Source organism: Mercurialis annua, linkage group LG3, assembly GCF_937616625.2.
Source record: "Mercurialis annua linkage group LG3, ddMerAnnu1.2, whole genome shotgun sequence".
NCBI classification, from domain to species: Eukaryota; Viridiplantae; Streptophyta; class Magnoliopsida; order Malpighiales; family Euphorbiaceae; genus Mercurialis; species Mercurialis annua.
Window position 1 is genome coordinate 73,196,293 of NC_065572.1, and position 21,001 is coordinate 73,217,293.

The following is a 21,001-nucleotide window of genomic DNA, read 5'->3' on the forward strand; positions in this document are numbered from 1 at the left end:
TCAATTTTATTTTATTTTAAAATTGATTGATTTGTAATCAATTATTTTTTTTAAACGGAACTAGTTGAGTAATTTTTAGTATGTAAAAGTTAAATTCTATACATGGTCCGTGATTAAACAAGTTGAATCACATGTTCAATCTGATTCAACCCGATTCAATCCAGTTGGATTAAATTTTTATTTTTTAAGATCAATTGAAATTATTGATTTTCGATTCAACTTGTTTGTTCGGTCCGGTTTTTAAATCACTCGTGTCGGTTAGGTGACCATTCTTGCATAAGAATACTACCTCCATTATCAAGCATACATTATACCAAACAATGTTTGTGTATGGAAACAGTAGCTCCATATTGGAGTATCTTATCCAAAAATAGACTCTACTGTGAGAATATCTACATCCATCTTCATGTCAGAATTATATGCTAAGGAAAAGTCCAGATCTTATTGATGACAGTGTGGGGTTCAGTCACAGGCTGTGCATTATAGAGAAAATAAGTCTTTTCACTGAAACAAAACAAGTCCCATTCATTTCTTAATTAATTTGGCAGATAAATCATCAGTTCATGCTGGGCCCACCTTTTTGGCCCAATGATTTTAATCACTCTTGTCTGCTTGTTTCTTGTGGCCCATTTTATTTGTTGGATCTTAAATGTTTATTTATGTTCTCACCATTAGATTTTCAAATAAATTAATAGCCTCGCCATCACTCTCAAAAGGCTACAAATTTAATGTTTTAAAGGTAATTCCAATGCATGTGATGGAATATTTATTGTCCTATTCATTTACTCTTCTTTAAATTAAGGTAATTCTCATTACGCCAAATCTTTAGTTACGGTCATTAGAAATAAAGACTAAAATTACTTCTGCTAATTTAAAAAAGAAATGCTATACGCAATATTATTTGTAGATCGTCTAACATAACTAAATAGCCGCTCGGCTAAAATCAAACAATCATCAATAGAAAGCCCGTTTTTCTCTGAGGCAACACTTGAAAATCTTCGATGATTTAAAGGACATTTGACTCCATTACAATATTGGAAACCTTTCAACCGACTCAAAACTTTTTTAATTGCAGTAGTTTCCGTAGCTCTAAGAAAATCAATATCACAAAACTTTCCCACTGTTACTTGCTTTATCTGTATTCATTTATTTACTAGTGGTTAGTACTCTTATTAATTCACATTGTTATTATTATATATTGTTAATTTTTATGTTTAATTTTAGATTAATTAAATTTAAAATTCATTTTAAAACATTATTACAAAATATAATAAATTATAGCATATGATAGGGTGTGTCTCTGTATTATTGCAGACAAAATCATTTGTATCAAACTGAAAAGAGTGGAATAATTAACAAACTTGCTTTTGAAAAAAAGAAAAAACTTTGGTGGAGATAAAAAGTAAAATGCTAATTCTTTTCTGATAACAAATTTGAGATACTTTCCTTTTTAGGCATTAATTATGTTCATTATATAATCTGTAGAAATTGCAAGCTGAATCTAATTAACAACAATTTGACGTTAATTAATTTTAAAACATATAAAAAAAATATGAAGTTTCTTGAACTAAACTTTTTGAAAACTTTGCTCAAAGTTAAAGAAACTGAAATGATATAAATATTCTGGCAATATCATTTGAAGCATCGGCATATGCTTCTAAATTAGGTACAAAGTATCCAATTTTTCAAGTTGCCAAGAAAATATAAACTCTTCAAAAAAAGCATTCAATTCTCAAAAGCAATGTGAACCGTTCAAAATGTGATTGATTTGAAAGTTGAAGAAATAATAATGTGATCTTTCAGATTTCACAACTATTCTCCATCAATTGTATTGTTATATTAGGCACACACTTAATAATTAATATAATTGTGGTGCACAATAATAATATGTATATATTAATATACAACCCATTTTAGGAGCAAGATCATCTGTTTAAGGTGACAAAAGTTGATGGTCCACTACTGGTAGGCCCAATAATATCCCAGAATTGGGGCAATGTTCCGTTGATAATAACATAATAATTTTTTATTACTCCATTCATCTGGTCCAAGCTGTGTTGGATGATTCTTTGTAATGTCAACTCCAATGTCAATAGTCTTTTTGACAGTGAGAATGTGAAAAATCAGTGTTTTAAGACTCGAACCGGCCAGTTCAACTAGTCCGACCGCGAGTCAGGTTCAAATTCTCTTAGAAAGTAAAATTATGGTTCAACTGCTTTGTCTAGAAAAACCACACAAACCAGTGAACTACTAAATTGGTTGAATTGTAAAAATTAACTTGTTTTGATAAATTTGATTATAGTTTTTTTTCATTTCTCATATTAAAAATATTAGTATTTTTGATTAATTGGTAGGAGCAATTGATTATAAATTGATGAGAATGTGACAACACTACAAGGAATTCTGTATTTGGCAACAAATTCTTTTGCAGCTAATTTTTTTTGCAGCTAAAAAATATTTTGCAGCATTAATTTCGAAAATTGCTGCCATTAGTTAACTTATAGCAGTATTTTACAGTAAATTTTTTTACCAATTACTTAAGGCAACATTTTATTAGTAGCAACATGACACATTTTTTTTGCTATATGTTAATAGTAACAATTTTAGCATTATGAGCACCAAAAATATTTGCTGCGAATTCTAGTATTTCTTGTAGTGAACCCTCATACTTAAAGAAGGTGCTTAGTTTCAACAATGACCTAAACTATGATTGCGATTTTTTTATGCTCCATAACGAACCGAATTGAAAATCCAAATTTATTTTATAAAATTAAATCGAACCGAACAAAATTTAGCAGTTTTATTCTATTTTTGATTGGTCGGTTTTTGTACACTACTGCCGATGACTATATCTATTCGGCCATCGTTGTGAAATTTAAAATAATACTAGAAACTTTCAAAAGGAGAAAGGGAAAATACTTATATCGCATAGACTACATATATAAACATATTCTATCTTTGTTCTTGACATGTCATAGGCATCACTTTTTATTAATTTAGAACCAAATACTTAGTCCAATCAAATATCTCATCATCCTATCCATCCACATGGAAAATCCATCAACTAATCATGTTTGCCCACTTAAATCAACCTAATAGCTAGCATGGAACATTTTAGTGGTAAGCTTTTGAGTAGTGCCTATTGGAGCAATTAACTTTAAACAAAGTGGGCAATGAAATAAGAAAAAAAGTAATGATTTTGCCAAAGATGAAGGAATTGGGTTAGGAACCACAATCTCCAAGACCCATTAATGGGATGAGTGAGAGATGATAGCTATGGCACATGGATCTAGTGGGAGAAGCTGATGTTTACACTTGCATAGCAAAAATCTGTCAACCCTAGAAATAAGAATAGTTATTGAAACAGTCTTGTTTTGGTGCATGTTTCTTTGTATTTGTTGTGAGCAATTGATAGTGGGGTTCAATTAATAAATAATGACAAAAGTAATTTTAAGATTTTAGTGTTGTACAATTTTAATTTATATGTTTTTTGAAAATCAATTTTAGTTTATATGTTTTTAATGAAAAAAATTACAACCATGCATCGATAAGTAACATTCATAGTTTATAAATCAATAAAAAAAATTATATATTATCAAAATTAAAATTAAAATATAATCTATTTTAGAGATTGTGCATTGATTTGATTTTTGAGACGTGTGGACTGATTTTTTTTGTGTTGATATGATAATTATGAAAGTCTACTAACAATTTGTAGAGCTGGTGAATTTTAATTGATTTTGAAAGAATGGATAAATAAAAAAACGGGTTTTTGACGGATCTGTGCCTACGGGCTTTTAAAAATTCCATTTTAGTGCCTGTGTGGAAATTAATTCCACATTTGTGCCTGGGACCACGTCATCCGCGATTTAATATCGCGGATTGCCATGTCATCCGCGATATTAAATCGCGGATGATGTTAATTACTCAATTCTGAGTAATTAACATCACTTAAATGCCATCCGCGATTTAATTTCGCGGATGGCATTTACAGATTCCCTACCATTGGCAGGGAATCTGTTGACCGTTGGAAGCTGTGCTTCCAACGGTCAACAATTGAATGCAATCCGCGATATTAAATCGCGGATTGCATTCTATAAAATGGGGGCTCACATCCCTCATTTTTCTCACACCTCAAACTCTCAACATAAAATTTTTTCTCAAGTGTTTTTAGAGCGTTTTTAGAGCGGTTTTGGAGCGTTTACTATTATTATTGCGGTTCGGTTTTAGAGCGATTTTGGAGCGAATTTTATTATTTTAGCACTATTGGCGGAGGACTACAAGAGGTAAATTTACTTTTCATTTTTTATTTTTATATTAAATTAGAAAAAAATAGATTAATATAACTTAAATGTTAGGTATTTAATTATTTATTAAGTATGTGTACCTGTTAAAAATACGAGGTGTTAGTATAAATTATTAATATGTTATATTTTTCAATTAGTGACTGTTAGCAAAAATGTAGGTGTTATTCTAGTTTATTGGGAAATTGTAATTTAGTTAAATATTAATTTTTTTAAAAATAGTATAAATTGTGAAAAAATGACAAAAAAAATATTGCTGAAAAAATTAGACTTTATTTAATGAATTTGAAAAAATGCTAAAATAAGTTGTATGTATATTTATTTTGATAAAATTTGTAGCAATGGCGACCTTAAACCTATCGTTTGTGATATGGTGCGATGGTCGTATGGTAAGCTCTCCGGCTGGAGTAGAATACCAGGGCGGCCGTCGGGCGGATATGCCAATTATTGATAGGATGAATTTTGAAGAATTGAGAAATATTTGTATAAGGGCAGTAGCTACGGACTCGGAAGTGGAGATTACAAAAATCTACTTTCGGCTTCCAAAAATTGAAAGTGGTCGTATTGTCTCCTACTCGTTGTACTCAGTATAAAACAACGAGCATATTTTTGGAATTTTGAGAGAGACGATGCGGTACCGAGTGTACGTACCTTTTTTTTTTACAAATTTACAATTACATTTTCTACTTTCTATATATTTACCGATTACTGTTTTCCCTTGTATAGCGTGATCTGGCGGAGATGGTACACGTTCGGAGATCTAGCCGTGACTCCATAATTGGGTCCGCTGCACGCAGTTCACAAATGGCGTACATGGAGGATCGTCGGGATGTCACTCTTCCACCGCCTGAGCCAGCAGTCCCGGCATTTGTACTGCCTCCTCTCCCTCCTTTGACGGTTGACTTGGATTCCATTCACGGTCGTCGTAGACAACGGCCTACACCACGCCAGCCTCGCCAGCGGCCAGATCAGCCTATACCGCCCCCTGTGTACTATCATTACGATGCAGGAGAGAGCTCGCAGACACGACAGAACTATTGCGGGCCTACTCAGTTTCAGGGTGACGGTTCACAGTTTCAGCAGCACTCGCAGGTATTGCGTACTTTATTATGTTTTTTTGCATAATAGTTTCACTTTATTTTAAAATACAAGTTAATAAATGTTGATTCTTATATTTTTAATTTTATTCTTTATTACAGGTCCCTCCGATCTCATCGTTTCCGGTACCACCGTCATCCGGGCCGTTCTTTTACTCCTCTGAACAGACGCCGTATACCACTCATCTGACAGAGCCGGCTCAGTATCGACAGGCTACACCACCCCCATTTCAGGCACCTCAGCATGGTCAACCTTCTACCCCCTCTGATCAGGGTTACCGGCCCGTGTTTTCTTGGCTCGATCAACCGTCAGCTTCACATTCGCGTCCCTCCCCTTCCACCCCGGTCGCGGATCCGTCGCAGATGTTTTTTTCGATATCAGAGGCTTGGTTGAACAGTCCAGGTCTCGGGGAGGGGGGCTCTTTCGAGGCGTTACAGTCCGGTAGTATTCAGTTTTCGGGTCCGTCCTTCAGCCTCCTTCCGCAGTCACAGGAGGCACCGACTACTGCACCGGCTGCAGATGATCAGGAGCTATCCCTAGACGATGATCACGAGAGCGAGGGCGCGCCAGGTGACAGGCCGGGTGATAGACAGTATCGCGATCTTACTGAGAGCAGTCTGCGCCGCAGGCAAGATATGGGGTACGATATGAGGACTCAACTGGAGAAAAACACTAGATATCGAGATTATTTATGATTTTGTTATTTTTGTAGACACTTTAAATTTTGTAATCCTACTTTATTTTATCGACTATTCCGTATTATTATATCGTTCATCATTTTATATTGTTTATGCAAATTGTAATTTTTGTATAAACTAGTAAAAACATAAAAAATAATATACAATGCTAACTAAAAAACGGTTTTTATATTTTATTAGAATTTTAACAAAAAATCTAAAATACGGAATTTATTCAAAAACGCTAACTAAAACAATTTTAGTGATTTTATAGTAATTTTTTTTTTAAAAATATAAATAAAATGATTGGGTAAATAATACCCAATCATTGTCTTTCTCCAATGATTGGGGAGACAGTAATCTGTCTCCCCAATCATTGGGGAGAGATGCAATCCGCGATTTTATATCGCGGATTGCATCTAATTAGGTTAATTACTCAGAATTGAGTAATTAACATCATCCGCGATTTAATATCGCGGATGACATGGCAATCCGCGATATTAAATCGCGGATGACGTGTTCCCAGGCACAAATGTGGAATTAATTTCCACACAGGCACTAAAATGGAATTTTTAAAAGCCCGTAGGCACGGATCCGTCAAAAACCCTAAAAAAACTTATTACTCCTGAAATGACTTCTGCCTAAATAAATATATCTATATCTTTAGCCTTACTCCACCCATCACACCATGTAAAGTAGTCTCATGGCATTGAAATTCCCCACATAAAGGAGAGGAAATCAAAAAACAATATATTCATTCATTGTGCTATGAGATATGATTTTTTAGGTGAATTATTATGGGTTTATGCCTTCTTTCTTTTGGGGTTTGTGGATTCTTATCTTCACCCACCATTTCTTCTCAAAATCAAATATATATTATTCAGTCCCCAACTTTATTAGCACAGTTGATTTAACTGAGAAAAATGAAAAGGCAAATAAAAAAAATCAATAGCTAAATGATGGACAATAGAAGAAGATATATATACTTTTTAAGATGAAAAAAATAAAAGAAAAAGGGAGAAAAGAAGTTTTAGGGTTGGCATCATGCATGGCCCCCATGGCTTGCTACCTCTTTTATTGGATTCATATTCTATGCTAGGCATTATAATTGTGATGTTCATTCGGTTTGAACCAAAACAAATTAATTTGTTCAAATAGAACCAAATAATATTTATAAAGAATAAAAAATTCCGATTTGAATCGAATCAATCGGTTTAATTGATTACCATACTATTCCTTCTTTCGTAAAAAGCAAGATGGGCTACATATTTTAACAAGAAAAAAAATATCATCAGACTTCTTTATATTTGTTATAGAGTGCGAGAATTATATTTGTACCTGTAATTGATCTTAACTATAGAAGTCGACACATCTATAGCGATGAATCCATAATTCAAAATGTTTTTCTTACGGTTTTTGATATATATGTTCGTAGAATTTCAATCTAGGCATAGTTAAATTCAGTTGAAATTCAATCTGCTATTCTCAATTCGGCTTTTCAAATCGTAGTTTGAACTGTTTACATTAAGAAACAAATCGAATCGAAAAACTAAACTTTCTAATAATGTGAGGATAAATCTAACTGAATTTGTCGGTTTTGATTTGATTTTTCGACGTACCTAATTATAATGGCCATTGATTAACTTTGGAATAAGGCCCAAGCCTTAGCCCTAGCCCCACCCCAAAGTGAAACAATGGGATAGAATATGGGTTTGCATTAGACGTTCTTAATAAGTGACACACATTTGGTTTTTACCTTACAAACTTACAAAAGAGAAAAAGTAGGAGAAAGAAAAAAAGCATGGAGCTATAATAATACTTGTTGAATTGGGCATTGGGTGAAGTGTCACTTTCGTAATAGTCGGCATTTTGTTGGCCTTGTGCGTAGTGTGTACGTGACGATGAATTCGAGCATTATTATTACCCATTGTACGTTTTTAGTCTTTTTGTGGGAATATATTATCACTCTTCTTCCGGGTATTTGCCAGATAAAACAACTTCATGACCCACATGAAGTGGATTTGTGATTCTATAGGGCAATTGGGGACCAAACCAACCCATCAATTTGTTTTAGTAAATTTATTCACATTTCCTTTTCATAACTAATACACATGGCTTTGTGTGTTTTTATGTCTTGCTTTGGTTGCATAATTACCTAAGCTTTTATTCATTACTATATAGTATTTATTTATGCAAGTTTTGGTATTTTTGATCATGTATTTGATTCCAATGTGCAATGCACCACTCAACTAAAACACATCATGATTTGTGCCATTATGTACTTAATTCGTTCATTCTCTTTCATAATCTCAATTATTTATTAAGATAGCATTTTTTATTACTAAGGTATAGCCTTTATTAGCATGTAATCTAGCTTAGAATAATTAATTAAGTATATCTCATGTTAAACCGTCACCATCCAATTAATATTATTCACATGGGACCCATTTATTGATTATGCAATGAATCCTTTATTTATGCTCAATTGGTGTCAAGTTATAAAAAACAAATCAAACTAGCCGGTTCAACCAATTGGATTGTGAATCGAAGACCATTTCGGTTTGATTCTTCCTAAAAAAACAAAGAAAGTGGCTCAACCACTATGAACAGAGAAAAAAAACTTTACTAATCGGTGGAATCTAGAACATTAAATACGACTGATTTTCATAAATTTATAGTTATCATTTTCTTTGTTTTTTATTTTTTGATTTACAAAAATCTTATCATATTGTTTTATTGTTTTAAGGATCTATACCTGTATAAATTTAAAGATATATATTGTATATAGTTATAAGTATTGTTATTTTTATTTAAGCGGTTTAATCATTGATTAGCTACACGGCTTCAACCACTAATTTGATTCTTTAAATATTGTTTAGAGTAATTCCACATATAACAAAATGACCTCCTTACTCATGACTAATACTACATGATTATGCTATTTTAATCAAGAATTCGTTCTAATCCGGAGTTCATATTGGACTGCACTTAGGTTGAATTATATTGAAAATTCGGTTAATTATTAGGTTAATCCAAGTGTTTTATAATGCTAAAGTCAAAACATACAATAATAAAGATAAGTTCAATCCAAAAGCCATATTTAGCTACCAAGACAAAGGTAATGGCCAAACACATCAATTGTTTTTGAGAGGACCACTTAAACCAATGGAGTATTTTGAAAATGATGTAATTGAAAACAAAACAATTTATTTAGAAAGATTTGCGATTATGACTCAACTTGTTCTAATCAATGGTTTAATAATTACTAATGTTACATAAAAAGGAATAACATCAAAAAACTAAAAAGAAAAACATATATTAGTAATTGTACTAAAAAACAAGCCAATTTGGTCATTGGTGGACACAATGTATTTGAATTGATTTAGCTTTAATTAACCGCAAATTAAGCTAAAGTTTGAACTAAACTAGGTGAGAAATAATATGGAATTGTCTATACTTTAAAGACAATTCTCAAACGTCTATTAAGGACAAGTCATTTTCAATTTGCCTATATTTGAAAACAATTATTGGTTATGTATGAATTAGCATTTTAAAGATAAAATATATAAAGTTATATAGGCAACTTCTATAGGGTGGCAATTTGTGAAAGTGACCAATTGTTTTTATTGATAATTGTTATTGCATTGACATTAAATTGGACTATTGCACCTAATATATACTATTCTCTTGTAGCAATCACAAATGGGTACGGCAATTTAATTTGAACAAGAAGAATAGACAGTTTGCAAGTATAAATTTGAATATATTTTTTTATTAATTGATTCCTCTAATATTTTAATTGAGAAATCTAATTATGGAATAAATTATTTTAATGGAATTAATGATTAAGATAATCAATTTGTAAACCATATATTCTTCAAGAAAAAAATAATTTAAATCCTCCACTTGTTTGGTGGCAATTATGATGTTGCAATGCTAACAAGTATCAATATAATAAAAATAAAGAAAACCCACCAAAAGAAGTATCATTTCTTTTTCAAGTAAGATGTTCCTCAACTTTTGATTAGATTCCTAGGCCAAGACACCCTTTATGATTAAACAAAGGATCATCTTAGTTATTTATATAATGGGCTCTTATAAATAAAGTTTAACACATTTCAATAGTTTAGTTCAATTTTATCAATTCATATTATTATTATTATTATTATTGAGAAGATCAATTCATGTATTTTTAGAGGACATGAAAAGCAATTGAATAAAAAAATTAATGGTATTAATATAAATATAAAATAATAAGTATAAACAATATTGCGTGTTGAATTTTTTTATAACATAATATTATATATATATATATATATATATATATATATATATATATATATATATATATTTGCGGTTAATTTATATGTAACTTATAAAATATATATTAAATTTTATTTATAAATATTTATTTTTTAATTTAAAAAAATTGAAATAATTTTTTTTAATTGGAAACTCCATTTATATTTGAGTAAAAAAATCAATTGTATTCTTAAAATTGTTACTGGGGGTCAAATAACTTATTTTTAAGTATTTTAATCAATTAAGAAAAATATTTTCATATTTTTTAAATTTGTTTATGTTATATAATTTTATTTTAAATAAATTGAAAAATAAAAATATTATACTTTTTTTTTGAGGAAATAAAAATATTATACTTAATCGACCGAAATGGGCTGAAAGTGAGTGATTGGATGAAGATTCACGAGTTGAAGGACCAGATTGATTTTTCTATTTGATTATATTCTGTAATTGATGGAAAAGAAGAAAATAATTACCAAATAGTTCATCATAAATAATTAGAATATAAATAAACTAATTAAAAAAAGAAAGGAAGAAAAAAGTAGGAAATAGGAGGAATCAGAATTCACGTGTTAAAGAGGGGATGCCGGTCATAAAGGGACAGATGGTCCTGATATAAAAGGGGCCCACAAGTGGACCTGAAAATCCTACAAACAAAATCTCCTATTATTTTTGTGTTGTCCTTCTTTACTTTCTCCTTATTAAATGCTAACTTTGTTTTCTTCTGTCTTCGCTTGTGGGCTCCACCTCTTACTTCCCTAACTTTGATATTCATATCATTTAATGCCATTTTTTAAATTAAACATTTTTTATTTTATTATGAATAAATAAATTAGTTGGCCAATTTTGAAGGTTGAAAGGCTTGAATGGAAATATGAGTATGACAAGTTTGGGCATATTTTTCTATGGAGGTAAGGTAAGTACTATTATTGGAGTCTTGTTATATTCTCAATTCAATGTCACCTTCTTTCGAATTGACCCATGATCGCAAATTTTTGGAATTTATTTCTCGAAACATCTTTCTCTTTTATTACAATTCATATTTATCCATTCTTTATTTGAATTTTCAATAAGAATCAAATCATTCTTATACCAGTTTTTAAAAAATAGAACACTCCATCCATATAAAAATTCATGTATAAATTGTTCGAAATTTATAACTTTTTAAGTATTATAATAGATTAAATGCCTTTATTTAATATTTTCACAATTTATTTTTTATTTTTACGTATACTAATAAGTATGGACTAATATCGATAATTTTTTCTAAAGAAATTAGTTATAATAAATTATAATTTACTAATTAGAATATATTAAATATATTGTTTAGAATATTAAAAAAAATTAGGATGAGTTCTTAAAAAATCACGAACTTTACACGAAGTTCCATTTTAATCATGACCTTTAAAAGTTGTCATTTAAAGGTACGAACTTTCATTTTATTTCAAATCTATCACCAAAGTAAAATTCAGTGTATTTTATCTCACTAAAAATTCCTAATCCTAGATACTCTAACCGAAAGATAATAAGATTTGATGTCGACTAATAACTTGGGTCTTTCATTAATGATTTAGTGAAGAATTTAGTCAATAAAAATACACTGAAATGATGAATTTAAAACAAAATGAAAGTTCGTGCCTTTAAATGGAAACATTTAAAGGTCATGATTAAAATGAAACTTCTTGTAAAGTTCGTGATTTTTTTAGGAATTAACCCAAAAAATTATAATGCATTACTGATAGTTTTATTTATGTGTAAATTTAAAAGTGCCATTTTTTTATATTGGACGGAAGACTGTAAAACAATATAATTATTGTTCAGATTAAAATCTTCGATTGAATTTGACATGTTATGTTCAATTAATTTATATTATTTTATAAAAATAAAAAAATATTTTATTTTATATGTAAGAAAATATAAATTAATTGCAAGTATATAGATTAATTTAAACTCTTTTAATTTATATTATTTATTTATACAAAAATATAAATTGATTGTAAATTATATAATATATTAAATAAATTGAGAAGATTCTAATTTTAGATTTAGTATCATCCACTAAAACTAATTAAATTATCAAATAAGCTTACGATAATGTAAATATCAAATGTAATATTCATGCAATACAATTACTTTATAAAAAATAATAAAAGCAAACAAAAATATGAAACTTTCTAATCAATAATGTCATTTTATTTGGAAAAATATAAAAGATACAAAGAACAAACACGTCAACATTTTAATCAAAGCATAGGAGAAAGTTAAACGTGGCCCTCCCTTTCTCATTTTTCATTACAAGACAATCCTAAAAGTTATCTAAACATTTGTGGATTTGTCTTAGCCGTGGCTCAGCATAAATCAATAAAATTCTGAATCAAACACGTATTTTTACCTTTAAGGCTCGGAAAATGATAGAGTATGGGTAGGACTCATATCAATCAGAGGGTCCATTCCTATCTCGTCCGTTGATTATGTTTACTAATTTCTAGAAAGTTCCTTATCATTGACTCTTCTTATCGTATTTTATGGATCAGAGTGCTTGGCGCCTTTATCATTTCCTTGATTCGTGTCATATTTATACTTACATAGTAACTTTTATTATTGTTACTTTTACTATCTACTCCTAGAGTAATTTTATGGAGTTGTTGATAAATACGTTACACCTCCTAACCCTAGATAATCATAGGCATGCCTTGTTTTGAACTAAAATATCAGAAATAGACATATATTTGACCCTATTTTTATAAAATTTAATTTAGATTATTTATGTATTTATTATAATTCAAATTGTTATATTTTTATTTTAATAAAAAATTAAATTATTTTAATTTTAATTTTTAAATGTATATTTTTTAATTTGATTCAAAGTAACTTCAACCTATTCACTAATCAGATAAAAAATTAAAATATTTTAATTTATTTTTTAAAATTTAATTTAGACAAGGAGCTTTAAAATTCTTTTAAAAGTTAAAGATCTAATAATTAAATATTTAAATCCATATACATATTTTAATATATATTTCATACTTTGAACTAAAAAATGACTTATCTTTTATTAGAAATAAATATATATGCATTTCTCATTTAAAGTAATAGTATGCATATGTAAAGTCTAAAATAAAAATATAAGAATAGTACAGAATCAAACGTCAATTTTTATATAATATATTGGGCATGATAAATTGGACTTTTTCACAAAAAATGTGTCTACTTTACAAATCACGAGTCCATAGTGTTATAATGATTATAGTAAAGTGATTAAAATAAAAGAAGATAATAATATTACCCATGGTGATAACTAGGGCTGTGCGTTCGGTTAGTTCGGTCTGTTCGGTCACCGAACCGAACAAACCGAACACCGAAGTTTGTTAAAAATCACAAACCGAACCGAACCGAAAACCGAACACCAAACTTTTACCTAATTACAAACCGAACCGAACCATAGTCACCAAATAACCGAACCGTAATTGTAATTTCGGTTTGGTTCGGTGAAACGGTTCGGTTTGGTTCGGTTTTTGCACAGCCCTAGTGATAACAATGATGATGAGAATTGTGATTTTGGTAGTTGTTGGCTGGTTATGCTACTTTAATCAGATTAGATTAATGATAAAAATAATACAATTCAAATCTCTTTCATGTTATTTTTAGTACACTTTATATTATACTAATAGAAAATGGTGATGCCATCACTTTATTTAAATAGTATTTAATTTTATTGACAATGACAAAAGAGAGACAGAAAAAGTAACGTGCTAAAGACGGGCCTTCTTCAATTCAATTCAACCATCAATATGTTCCATCGCCACCACTACGCACCGCCTCGCTATTTTCAATAAACTTACACGCTAACCTGCGCCACCAGTTGAAGATACCGTCGTCATCTTTGTCATCATATCACCTTATTTATTTTTGAATATTATTGATAACGACGTCGTATTGAATACGCTAAAAAAAATGATGATGCACAAGATACGGTATTGCCATGACTGGCTTTACTTTTTAAAATTTTGGTTGTTTTAGGTGTTATCTATTTCATCTTTTTCTTGCCTGTTTTGGCGGGCCTATTCAACCACCCATTTTAATCTATCTTTGAAACTTAAAAAAATATTTTAGAAATTTGAAGAGGAATAAAAAAAAGGAAAAAAACAAGAAGAAAAAGGCGTAGATTTACAGAACTCCTCGTTCTGCACTAAACACACCCTATCAGTCTCTGTGAATGACCGCATCACCAGAAAAGAGGGGAAAAAATAGTATTAAAATTAAAGATAAAAGCAAAAATTGTGGGTTTAGGTGTGCGCACGAGAGAGAAACAAACACAGTTCAGTGGCACTACTGCTTGTAACAGCGACATTTGCGCGCGTCCTACGTGTCAGCTTTTGCCTCACACCTGTCGCTTTTTAACTTCTCGTTGACTCCTCGCTGCACGCATCTCTCGTGAATTGCACGCTCCTTCAACTCGCCGGTGTTATTGCTTCTGCTGCCTATCTGTTTAGATGGGTCCCACGTGGCAATAAGCCACGCTCCCCACTTTCACGTCTTTTTGGCTTTGCTTTCAAGCCCCGAGGCGCAGAAGGTCCCCAAAATTAACCTCGTCTACTTGCACTCAACCCAATTTCTGCTAACATGAGCCTCCTTATCCATAAATAAAATTATCTCACAATAAACATAAAATATGCATATAATACGATTGAATATTTAAATTCACACCATGGCTGCAAACATTGCTTGCATAATCGCATTAATAATCCACCGGTGAGCTCGGTAGCACGGACATGAATATGGAACACTTCAATGCGGATATGGAAATTCTCTGTGTCAAATAATAAAATTTTATATTTTAATTACATTTAAAACGTCAAATTGGCAGGTTTACGAAAACGTATCCAGAACATCAACCGTCCGACATAATGAGATTTTGTATTCAATACGTATTCTGAACGTCAAATGTCCGACTTGTTTGTATCGTCTTAACGGATGAATGGAGTAAAAATGAACAAAATTAAAGATGAAATAATGAAATTGAACAAGAAGAAGATATAATAAAATGAACATAATAATTTTGTTGTTCTGGAAAGTTAAACTCAGAATTTGGCGTCATGTATCATGACATGTTTACATGGAAACTGGCATTTTTGGTGGCTTTACAGATGGGGCAAGTATTGAGACTTGACCCACAAACAGTACACAAGCAAAGATGCCTGCACGGCAATAGTAACACACACGACTCTTCTTTTCTACAGTTTCTGCACATCCTACTGTTATTACTCGACCCACCACCTGTCTCCTTATCCTGCGCCCTTCCCACTAAAGTACACATCTCCGATGACCCAATCTTCTCCCTTTCCTGCCCCTCATCGCTGCTGCCGCAGCACGACTGCGCATCGTCCATCTCCGCCGCCGCTTCGTCGAATACACCGTAACCGGTGCGCTCGTGCGACGTAAGGATTTGTTCAAGATTTGTCCGTAGAGCATTGGCTGTTGCTTCGTTTGTTTGTGCTAAATCTCGCCATATTTGATTCTCAATGCACAGAGACTTAACTTTCTCCTCGAGCGCCCAATTTAACTTCCCCATTTTTTCAATTTCGTCCTCTTTTGCCCTTAATCTTTTTAACATCCCTTCTTCAATCGCCTCTATAATTCTCCTCGCTTGCCTTTTTCTCCTCTCTTCTAACTCCATTCTCACTTTTTCCATCTAAATAAATAAAAAAATCAAAATCAGTTCGAATTTCTCGTTCATATAATAAAATGACGGACTCATATTTAACTTGAAAAAATAGATAACTTACGTGTTGAGAAATAAGATGGTCGACGTCAATTTGCTGCTGGTGAATCTGTTGGGAGATGTCTTGCCCCAAGAACGAGTAAGGAGAAGAAATTTTGTTGTTAGGCTGTGGAATTGGGTATGAAATCAGCGGATTGATCGAGTCTCTCGACCGTTTTCTTGACATGGGAACGTTAATATTGTAGGATAAACCGCTTTCTGATTTGATTTGATTTTTCTGCGGGATTGAATCTGTAATCACGGAATTGTACATCGGAAGCAGAGTCTCCGTCGTTGATGTGGTGGCGGATAGCGGAAGACGGTAACCCATCTGGGTACTGTAAATATTTGTGTTTCCTTCAAGTTGGTTCACTAATTCCCTGCAAAAGAATCAAATACAATGAGATGTTGCACTAAAATAATAACAAATGCGTACAGTTCAAATAGTATAAACGTTTAGGTTGTGGATTCTATTCTTTCCACAAAGCGTTTTTGTTTTCAATTATCAAAAAAAATGAGAGGAAGATTAAAAGGGCCGGCTACAATCTACATACCGGTTGCCTAAAAGTTGACGAGGGAATAGATTGAGATGCTGAGCTTCAACAGCCATGTTCAACAAAGAGAATTTACGAAAGAAAATCGATTCTGGTTCAAGAATTGGTGCTTGGTCTCTATATAAGAGGCTTCTGTTATGGTTACTTGGCCAGTAGTAATTGGTTTTGAGAGAGAGTTCTTGTTTTTAAGAGGGGAGGGGAGGAGAAGAGAACAATGAGATTAAATATTTAAATGAAACAAAAGAGGGGCATGCAATAGATGTGGCAAGGCTGGATGGTGGGGTTTATTTAGGGTTTGGTTTGGGGCTGGAGAGAGAAAAAAATCATTAAAAAAAGCTAGTGAGAGAAAGTAAATCAAATCATAACATAAATATTTGTTTTAAAGAGAGAAAAAAAAGGGTGGATATAGATGAATGAAGATGGGGAGAGAGAGAGAGAGAGATTTGTTTTTTGTTGGTTTGTTTTCTTTTGTCTATTTTAGGATTCGGTTACCAGAAAAACCCCATCTTCCTACTTGACTCCAATTCCACAACAAACAAAAAGATTACGTAATTTCCTCTCTTTTCTAGGGTCATTTCCGGTATTTTTGGCGTTTTATGGTAATTTAATTTTACCAAGTTTATAAAAATCAAATTTAAAAAATAGGGAGATTTTATTATAGTAACTGACAATGAGAAAGGGTATCTGCCACGTAATAACCTGCCGACTGGTGCCTGCTGAGTAAAGCCACGTAGACATAATAAACATCATGAGAGGGTTGAGGTTGGGTCCGGTTTAACACGTGTGGGACAGGGTAGTAGGAGGAAGTCTCCTGAGTGAGAGAGGACAAAAAAAGAGTGGGGTCCAGGGCAAGTGGCCAGCGTGGCAAGGTGTAGGGCCCAGAAAAGATTGGATTGTTGTCAAGGAAAAAGGAGACTAAGGGTAAGCGGCCGTTGGGAAAAGGTAAGGTGTACCCAGTGAGGTTCATTTTGGCAGTTTTCTTTTTATTTTTTTTACTTTTTTGATTTCTTTTTCTGATTTAAGACACGTTAATTCATGCTGGTCGCATGGGAAACGCTTGCGCAGGTTTGGCTTTGTCTGTGACACGTGTCCTTTTCTGAAGAGCTTTTGGACTATTTCTCTTTTCACCCTGATTTTTCTGTTTTCCTTACGATTTTATCCAGATATTATGAATTTACAATAGTGAATGAGGTAATCTTACGTTTTACGGTAAACAGGATTTGTATAACAGTGGGATATGTATTGGTTAATCGATACACAAATTTAATTTATAAGCCGGTTTATAATACTTAAATTTCTGAAATTAATAATATAATTGTCAAATATAAATTGATTTACTATTAAAACGGGTTAGATTTTTGATTTTAACATTTTACAAATATAACATCAACAAATCGAAAATTTATAGGAAAAAAATAGGTATAGAAACTAGTAGAATTTAAGTCTATTTAATTGTTTGACAAATAAAATAATGTCATAGAAATTCAAACTATTTCCTAAAAATAGGATGCAAAATAAAATTTCCTTTGTATGTTTTTTATTTAGATTTTACATAAATGTATTTGATTCTAAACATAATAAAAAAGTATCTAGAATATATATATATATATATATATATATATATATATATATATATATATATATATATATATATATATATATATATATATGGTTTATAAACTTCAAATCTTAAATCTAGACTGTAACTATAAAATTTAAAAAATTCAAATTTAAATCTAAATTTTATGACCTAAACCACATTTTTGATCAAACTTTTCAATTTCGGATGAGTTAATTGGTTTGATCGATTTTTTTCTCACCCCTACATTGTATGCTTCAGTTTAATAATTTTGTAATGCAGCTAATTTAACTTTAACACATATTATGCATTGTAAATATAGACTTGAAAAAATAAATTTTTAAAAAATCATTTACTTAGAAAGAGGAATTGGACACTAAGCTGGCAGGCAGACATTTCTTATAAATTTAGCAGCATTCATTTTCAATGTTGTGGAAAATTGAATCTATTTGACCCCTGAATTTGCCTTTAGAACAAATAATGTTGAAATTCTTGCTTGGCGAAAATACAATATTTCCCAGGCTGAATCAATTTTCACATCTTTGACAGAAAAAATGATTTCCCATTCAAAACCAAGTTTCATGGCAAATGAGAATTCTAATTTCTAAGTTGTACTTAACACATTTGACTAAACATTTATGATAAGGCATTCAACATAAATCCCAACTTTTTAAAATTATCTAATTTAATCCTATAAATCTGTCATTTCTGATGTGTTTTCTATATGCACGTTATTTACAATGTTTGACAACTTACATACTATAAAATAAATTAATCAAGCAATTAATTTATTTCTTAAAATTTAAGAAAGCAACTAACAAGAATGCATATATATCTAGATGAATCCAAAGATAAGAATTGAAGAAATTGATTTATGAGTTGAATAAAAGTTGTGGTATCCAAATTGGACCATACTGCCTTAAAAGTGTTGCAAAGTTCATGAACAGAGGCTGTTGTGCCTACACAAATCAAGATGTCTGTGAACACATTTATGGCAATGTATATTCATAATCATCTGTCAATTTTTGTGCCTTGCTGGGCAAATGCTCCACCCAATGTATCTCATTTTCACCTCTATTTCATCTCTCATTTATTTATCTTTACTATAAATCTATATAAAAATAATATGCTACTGAATTTATACAATTCGATTTAATTAATTGGATATGTAATTTGATACCGACCTAATAATATTCGAACTCCAGGCATCGCCTAACAAATGCTATGCTCGCCCAACGGGTCTCCAAATCTCCCATCGCCCATGTCTGTCTCGGGCGGACTCCTCCAGGTCTGCCATCCAGGCGACCTCATCCACTCTGTTTCCTGACACCCACTACCCGGGATAATCGGGAACGTGCCTTCACCATTATCAATAATCGTGGGACAAACCCACGATTTACCAGATAACCACCGCCTTAAAATCATTATAAAAGGAAGCCACTGAATGCCGAGAAGGGTAAGCACAAATCAGACTTAAATACTCTTACACTCATTTACCTACCAAAAAACCCTCTCTGACTTAAGCATCGGAGTGGCTTTCAGGCTGAGCAAGCCTGAGGTCCTTTGAGCTTATATTTGTTACTTGTGCAGGAAAAGCAGTACAGGCGACCCTTGGAAGATCGACCTGTATCATTTGGTGCGGTGAACGTGGAACTTATTAGTTTCGTCGTTCCTTTTAGATACTTTTCAGAATTCGCTTTTTCAAGAATGGATCCCCCAGGAGATAATACTCTACCAGCCACCAACCGAGAAGACAGGGAAACAGAACCACCGGCCCTAAACCTGTTTCCCCCAACCAGCGAAGAAGGAGAAACCAGCGACCCCCTGGCAATAAGACAGACGATACCTCCGATAGCCATAGCACCTGATGGAGAGCCAATCAACAACCAAGCAATGTTCAAGGCTTTCCTAGAAATCACCAGTCTACTCAAAGACATCAAACAGAGTATCTCGTTAAAACCGCCAGAGCAGGGATCAGCAAAATCACCAGTACAGAAGTTAACGTCAACCATGGACAAGGGAAAAGAACCGATGCGAGAGGAAGATGCCCCTGAAAATTCCACACGGAAACAAAATGCCCCCATCATAATTCCAGACGAAGAACGTTGGATGGATGAACAACACACCCTCAAAGGCGGAGAAGAGCATCTGGAGGAAAAAGTCCGTCAAGTCATGAGCAGGCTTGGAATAAGATGTGAAGACGTGGACATCTCTCTTCGAAGTGACTCACCACTCGCAGATTTCATCATCTCTCACGAGTTCCCTACAAAGTTCAGATACCCCCCAAATTTGGAGTCATACGATGGAACAGGCTGTCCCAAGAGCCATATTCACAAATTCCAAGCGGTGATCAATGTTCAGACAAACTTGGATCACGTACTATGCAAACTTTTTCCTACTACCTTAAAAGGTCTGGCGCAGGAATGGTACCAGAGTTTAAAGCCAGGATCAGTGCTGACGTTCAAACAATTCTCAGGACTATTCCAGGCTAGATTCGTAGCATGCATCCCTCAAAAGAAGCTATCCACAGATCTGCTGGCCATCATGCAATGGGAAGGAGAGACACTCAGGAAGTATGTAGAAAGATTCAATAAGGAGGCGATGCAGATAGAAGACCTGAGCCAGGAGATCGCCTACACAGCATTACTCAATGGAACTACCAACTCCGACCTACGAAAGGAATTATTGGCTAAATCGCCAAAATCATTTACCACACTGATGACCAT

At 32.3% G+C, this 21,001-nt stretch overlaps 2 protein-coding genes across 2 annotated transcripts; one reads left to right on the forward strand and one right to left on the reverse strand.

The window, feature by feature from the left end:
- Positions 1-4,645: 4,645 nt before the first annotated feature.
- On the forward strand, positions 4,646-6,097 carry LOC126672978 (pollen-specific leucine-rich repeat extensin-like protein 4). Its single transcript, XM_056105103.1, has 3 exons — positions 4,646-4,891; positions 5,031-5,396; positions 5,504-6,097. Exons 1-3 carry the CDS (start codon positions 4,646-4,648, stop codon positions 6,095-6,097), a joined length of 1,206 nt encoding a protein of 401 aa, XP_055961078.1.
- Positions 6,098-15,418: 9,321 nt separating this feature from the next.
- Positions 15,419-17,057, reverse strand: LOC126674802 (probable BOI-related E3 ubiquitin-protein ligase 3). Its single transcript, XM_050369320.2, has 3 exons — positions 16,697-17,057; positions 16,168-16,522; positions 15,419-16,073 (listed from the first exon to the last, which is right to left on the reverse strand). The coding sequence occupies exons 1-3, from the start codon at positions 16,750-16,752 to the stop codon at positions 15,483-15,485; spliced, it is 1,002 nt and encodes a 333-aa protein (XP_050225277.1). The 5' UTR covers positions 16,753-17,057; the 3' UTR covers positions 15,419-15,482.
- Between the last annotated feature and the right edge of the window lie 3,944 nt (positions 17,058-21,001).